This window comes from Apis dorsata, unplaced genomic scaffold, assembly GCF_000469605.1.
Source record: "Apis dorsata unplaced genomic scaffold, Apis dorsata 1.3 scaffold_39, whole genome shotgun sequence".
NCBI lineage: Eukaryota > Metazoa > Arthropoda > Insecta > Hymenoptera > Apidae > Apis > Apis dorsata.
Window position 1 is genome coordinate 387,945 of NW_006263341.1, and position 6,097 is coordinate 394,041.

General features: G+C 24.5%; 4 protein-coding genes across 6 annotated transcripts in view; 2 read left to right on the top strand and 2 right to left on the bottom strand.

The window, feature by feature from the left end:
* The window catches only part of LOC102677546 (tektin-3-like), a 23,423-nt gene extending 19,888 nt beyond the window's left edge, over positions 1-3,535 (top strand). Inside the window, exons 1-9 of one of the 2 annotated variants that reach the window (XM_006608547.1) lie at positions 7-54; positions 1,303-1,442; positions 1,544-1,777; positions 1,860-2,092; positions 2,208-2,317; positions 2,414-2,562; positions 2,650-2,872; positions 2,935-3,089; positions 3,183-3,535. In XM_006608547.1, the coding sequence (XP_006608610.1) occupies positions 28-54; positions 1,303-1,442; positions 1,544-1,777; positions 1,860-2,092; positions 2,208-2,317; positions 2,414-2,562; positions 2,650-2,872; positions 2,935-3,089; positions 3,183-3,393 (1,482 nt within the window). In that variant the 5' untranslated portion in view covers positions 7-27 and the 3' untranslated portion in view covers positions 3,394-3,535. Of the gene's footprint in view, positions 1-6; positions 55-1,302; positions 1,443-1,543; positions 1,778-1,859; positions 2,093-2,207; positions 2,318-2,413; positions 2,563-2,649; positions 2,873-2,934; positions 3,090-3,182 lie in introns of those variants that run through there. The other variant, XM_006608548.2, reaches the window with a different exon arrangement.
* The window catches only part of LOC102677776 (cytosolic Fe-S cluster assembly factor NUBP1 homolog), a 6,164-nt gene extending 2,513 nt beyond the window's left edge, over positions 1-3,651 (bottom strand). Inside the window, exons 1-2 of one of the 2 annotated variants that reach the window (XM_006608550.2) lie at positions 3,537-3,651; positions 168-409 (exon numbers count right to left, since the gene is read on the bottom strand). In XM_006608550.2, the coding sequence (XP_006608613.1) occupies positions 168-409; positions 3,537-3,540 (246 nt within the window). In that variant the 5' untranslated portion in view covers positions 3,541-3,651. Of the gene's footprint in view, positions 1-167; positions 410-845; positions 909-3,536 lie in introns of those variants that run through there. The other variant, XM_006608549.2, reaches the window with a different exon arrangement.
* On the bottom strand, positions 2,897-4,727 carry LOC102677415 (cytochrome c oxidase assembly protein COX11, mitochondrial). The gene is made up of 4 exons (XM_031513318.1): positions 4,651-4,727; positions 4,235-4,467; positions 3,813-4,136; positions 2,897-3,705 (listed from the first exon to the last, which is right to left on the bottom strand). Exons 2-4 carry the CDS (start codon positions 4,436-4,438, stop codon positions 3,559-3,561), a joined length of 675 nt encoding a protein of 224 aa, XP_031369178.1. The 5' UTR covers positions 4,439-4,467; positions 4,651-4,727; the 3' UTR covers positions 2,897-3,558.
* Positions 4,728-5,498: 771 nt separating this feature from the next.
* LOC102678426 (uncharacterized protein KIAA2013 homolog) overlaps positions 5,499-6,097 on the top strand; it is a 7,776-nt gene continuing 7,177 nt past the window's right edge. The window contains exon 1 of the mRNA XM_006608553.2: positions 5,499-5,997. Within this exon, the coding sequence (XP_006608616.1) occupies positions 5,814-5,997 (184 nt within the window). The 5' untranslated portion in view covers positions 5,499-5,813. The remainder of the gene's footprint in view (positions 5,998-6,097) is intronic.

The window sequence follows — 6,097 nt, forward strand, 5'->3', positions numbered from 1 at the left end:
TATGTTGATATAGATATAGAAAACAATATGGATGTTCTTGCTACAAGAAGAAAGGTAAGCATTTAAAAATTTTTAATATAATATCAATACCATAAACAAAACTTATCGAGGGCAATATAATTGATAAAATAATTAAAATATTTATATTATGTCAAAAAAGTACATACATTTATATCAGGATTATTTAATGCCAAAAATCTGGATATCAATGATGTTATAGTACTTTTACCAACACCACCTTTACCAGATAATACCAATAGTTTATTTTTAACTGTAGAAAGTCTTTCTTTAATGAGATCTATATTAGAATCTGGTTGTCTAGTAATACCAGATGCACATATTGTTTTATTTGGGCAACCAGCACATATAGATGACTTTCCTGCATCATTACTTTCAGTACCAGGACAATCTATAAAAATATTATATTTGTCATTCCATAATAAATAATGATTACTCGATATATTATACTGTTTATATTATAATGTTTAAATGTTAAATGTTAATATTGTAATCAGTTTCTGAAAAAAATGAATAATAATTAATTCATTAAGTAATTATATTTAAAAATTAAATATATATTAAATATACAAAATGTACATATATCATGTTTAATATTTTAAACAATTTTATAATATATTAAACAAATATTGAAATAAGGAAGGTATATATATATATATAATATAACCTTATACATGTACAATAAACAACATTAAATTAAATATTATTAATTTAAAAATGATTTTTTATACATTTAAATTAATTATTACATATAATAATAAAATTATTAAATTATACAAATTATATTCGATATTTTATAAATCGATATTTTTTTGTTGCATACATACGTTGTCGTATATCGTTAGGTATATCTGCCATGTTGAATAATGATTCGCAATCGATGTCTACTTCATCAAATAACCGATAAGAAGATAATTTTTAAAAAATACCTTAATATATTTTTCTATTATTAATAAAATATAAATAAAACAATAGTAATAGTATAAATAAACAATAGTAATTCATTGAATTTTCATGAAAGATTTGTATAAATAAAATTTTTGGATATTATTCAATTTTATATTATCCATATAATAATTATTTATATAAAACTTAATTATAAATTTAATATATTTTTTGTTATTTAACTTTAAATAAGATTTATAATTTCTTTCTTATTTTTTACTATTGCATTACCATTTTTATCTTTTTTTTTTTACGATAAACAATATTTTCTTATTTAAAATAAATGATTTTTTCTTTTTTTTTTTTTCGAATAAAATTTTATTGAAATAAAATTTTTAGCAATTACAATCATGGAGTACATTTAATTTACCAATCTCTTACGTCGAACCAATAACTTTGCGCAATTTAAGTAATTACGCCAACAAATATAATTCGCCATGGTACTCCAAGGAATATAATAACATTGAAATTATACCATTGTAAGTTCGCAATATTTCGCTTATCCTTCATTTTAGAAAAAAAATATTTCTTATTTTATAAGAAAAAAAAGTCACGAATAATTAATTAATATTTTTTCTAGAACAAAATCAACATCCAATTATACATTAGACATTCCAAATACAATCAGTTCATCGAGATTTCCCGATTTAAAAACAAAATATGAACACAACGCACAACGAGGTTCAAAAACAATTCTACATACGCGATATACACCCGACGAATGGTATCAGAAACAAATAAAATATTATAACGATGCAAATTCATGCAGATATTTTTCAGAAAGAACAAGAAACGAAGCTTTACAGATTATTAGGTAAATATATAATATTACAAATTAAATTATTTCGATATATTTATATAATTTGTATAACAATAATAAATATTTACGGCAATAGAGATGCCGAAGAAAAAATACAATCTGGACAATATGATACCGATAGAAGACTCGGTGAAAGAATAAACGACATAAATTTTTGGCGAAATGAAATAGCATCAGAATTAGAAAGATTAGTTCAAGAAATAGAGAGATTAAACGATTGTAATTCTGTTTTAAATAAAGCCATTAAAGATATCGAGAATCCATTGCGCATCGCAGAAGAATGTCTCTATTACAGAGAAGCTAGGAAAGGTAATACAAATGAATGTAATAATTAACAAATGACATTATTAACAATATCATTGATGATTATTTTTAAAAATATGTTGTAAAATGATATTAATATCATAAATATTTTGTCGCATAGATACAGAGCTTGTGCACGATGATTCAGAGAAATGTTTAGCGAAAGAGATAGAAATTTTGAATCAAAATAGAACGAAATTGGAGATTTGCTTGGATAAGTGCAAGAATCAGGTAATACGCAATCAAAAAATTAAATTTCAAAATTATAAAATTATAATATATGAAAAATTGATATATATTACTATACCTTTATTTATATTCTTGTAGTTGCAAGATTGCAGGTTCTGTCAATGTCAATTAGAATTAAATTTAAAATGTAAAGAAAATGCCTTACAAATAGATAGAATGTGTCATCAATTGAACAATTATAGTTCCGGATTGCAATATTATATCGGAATTGAAAAATATAACTCATGGTATATAAACTTTTGTAAACATATTCAACTCACGTTGGTAAATTATTTTACTAAATAACGTAAACGTTAAATTTATTTATTTATTAGCCTTACCGAACAAAATACATGGATACACGATGCTAATCAGATAATCGAAAAATCCCAGACCGAAAGAAATAAATCATGTCAATTAAGGACGAATGCAGAAGCTCTTATGATTAAAATTACACAAGAAATGTGGGATGCATGGAGTAATACGAACACTGCTTTAACGCATAGATCTTCCGAATTACTCGAAGCCAAAAATAAACTTCAACAACATTTACAAATGGTAAAAATATTTATAACATATTCGACATATCAAAATAACAATTTAATCTATCTTTTTTACAGGTCCAACAAGAAATCTTCAATGTTGAAAAAAGTTTGGAATTGATGCATAAAGCTATCGCAGATAAGAGTCACGTATCAAAAGTAGCATATACCAGATTACAAACTAGAACGCACCGTCCGGATATCGAACATTGTCGTGATTACGCGCACATGAGGTAAATTTATTTAAAATTTCTTTATTCTTGTAAATTAAGATAAAAGAGAAAAATTTTCCAACAATTACGTTAATGTAAATATCGTGTTAACAGTCTCCAAAAAGAAATCGACGAAATAAATCATCAAATGGAAAGAATGTACAGTAAATTGAAAGAATTAGAGAATCAACATCAAAACTTATTAAAAGCACAAACAACATTGGAACACGATCTTGCGTTGAAAATTGACGCGATACACATCGATCAAGAAAAGGTTTCAAGTCTTAGACGCGCTTACCCGATTAATATTCTCTTTAAGTTTTAAATTTCAACGTTTACTTATTAAAACTATTATTACATTATATCATCATATCCTATCGCATAGTTCTTTTTAGAAAATAAAGATAAAATAATATTTTACATCACATTCATAAACAATATCAAATAAATATTCGTTGAAATACTAACACATCTTTTATTATAATCTTTATCATTTTTTCATAAAATTTGGCATAGGTAATTTTATCCCATCTTTGGCTTCAAAGAAAGTGTAAGAAAGTACAATTTCTTTTACATCCTCCATTCTAGGATCATTAACGAATTCTGGATCAATATAAAAAAACACTGGCATATCGACCTAACAGACGATATAATAAAATGACATTATCTCTGTACATATGTACAATTATCTTTAAAAATAAATTTAATCGATTCGACTAATTTAAAAAGCTTTATTAAACTTACCTCTTCATGCGGATTAAGTCGTTGTTCCTCAAAACAAAAACATTGAATTTTATTAAAATATTGCGCAGCTTCGTACGGAACTACATTATAAGTAGATATACCAGTGATCGGTACATCCAACGGATTTTGCGCTTTATAAAATGCTAAAGCAGTTTCTCCAGGCATAACTTTTATGAAATTTTGTTGCGGTTTAAAATTCCATTGCATCATAGCTGCTGTATCAGCATTAAATTTTATTTTTATCACTCTATCCTTAAAAGGTTTCATAGATTGTATTTTGGTGTTATCATGATTGACAGATAACGTTCCACCATAATTATACGACTATTAAAAAGATAATTCATTCTCATGTATAATACAGAATATAAAAAATATACAATAATAATAATATAATACAACGATAAAAAAAACAGCAATATTACCTGACAAAATATTCTATATAAAGGCACCGAAGCATAAGTAAAACCCATTACCAAAATACCGAAACCGCTCCAATATAAACGCGAAGAACGTATCCTTTTTTTGTGAGTCGCATCATAATATTGATTAAATAAAATTCTAGATACATCGGTGTGTATTTGCTTTCCATAATAATTCAATATTTTTCGATAGACTTTGATATACATATTACTTTTTCTTTTAACCTAAACTTAACCTAAAAGATTTTAAAAATTCTTAAAAATTTATTATATACGTAAAGAAGATTTAATTAATAGGAAATAATTTGATAACAAAAATTAATTTAAGGACATATTTTGTCGATCTCTTATAACGTCACATTAATTATCTATCGTATCCGATGCAAACTTAGGAACAAGAATTATTCAAAACATCTTACTTTTGCTCGAACAATGCCATCTTTCGGAATATTCCATTACGAATCACGAAATTTGAAACGAATTTAAATCAGACGTAGAGATACAGAATACGAAACGATTCTTTTTGTTACGAAAATTTAGAAGTGGTACAAAGTTGGATATATTTTGCAATACACAATAACATATTTATGCCATTTAGCATATTGTTTTTCGGAAACTCTAAAATTCTTTTATTTTTATTTTTATATTTATATATTTATATTTATTTTTTCTAATATTATCAATATCGTTGAGAAGAATATTACAATATCTTTAGCGATAAAAATTGAAATTTAATTTTAATAAATTTATCACAAGATATATAAGATATATATCGGAATGCGTTATAATCATAAAGGAAATATACATAATACAGAACTCTATATTTTTTAAAAATATATTTTATAAATATAAACGAATTTATTACTGTTTATCAGTAAATAATACAATAAAACATAATAATAGAAATTTATAATTTATAGACAATAAATCCACAATAAATATCACATAAGCAAGATACATAGTTGAAATTATTTTTATCACATATATGGCGTATAAATTATAAACATCAAATTATAATACATCATTAATTAATTTTATAACGCGTAACAAAATTTTTTTTTTTTTTCAGAAAATATATTATTCGGAAGAATACAATTATATCGCTTATTAATTAACACAAACAATATTACAATCTTTAAAAAAATTTCTCAAAATGTTTATAAAATAAATCATATATCATATACTATATTCACGTATGTGTAATACGCAATTAGAATTAATCAATTATTTATAATTTCGCGCCAGAAATGCAAACACCGCGATAACTTTACGGCATACAGATTCACGACTATTTTCACGATATATCAAGATATTTATACGATCAACAATACGAAGTGTCACATTTTTTCTTATTAATTAATAAATTACGTATATAGAAATTATAAAGAAAAGAAATCACAAAGAAATATTAGAATGTTGAAAATTTCGCGCAAATTGTAAAAGTGTAAAATTTTGGTTTTGCCATTCTTTTCATAAAATTTGTATCACGATAAAATTACAGAGGTTATGTTACCGTACAATTTTATAAAAATAAAACAGTTAAAAAGAAGCGTGAAAATTAAAGTTTATAAGCCGAATAACAATGATAAGACTTGGAACAATGTTCGATAATCGTGAAATTGGAAAACGAATACGACGTTTGATCGATGGGAATTATTCATGTCGCAAAATATTTGTATTACTTATTATATGCAGTGGGATATTTTTATATTTTGGTCCACCTTTCGTACAGTGGATCTTTTCTTCTTCCAGGGAATCGACACAAGGTAAAACGAAATATTCAATAATTAAAGTTAAAATTTTTATTACTTTTTTTTTTTTTTTAAATTCAATCAACTATAGAACAAGTTGCGCGTTCTATTATAA

What these genes read in the sequence shown, in the direction of transcription:
- LOC102677415 (XM_031513318.1), bottom strand. Translation starts at nt 4,438, where the DNA reads ATGTATATCAAAGTCTATCGAAAAATATTGAATTATTATGGAAAGCAA. An exon ending in TATATAGAATATTTTGTCAG is followed by an intron (nt 4,137 to 4,234) that starts GTAATATTGCTG and finishes TCTTTTTAATAG; the next exon opens with TCGTATAATTATGGTGGAAC. An exon ending in GACTTAATCCGCATGAAGAG is followed by an intron (nt 3,706 to 3,812) that starts GTAAGTTTAATA and finishes ATCGTCTGTTAG; the next exon opens with GTCGATATGCCAGTGTTTTT.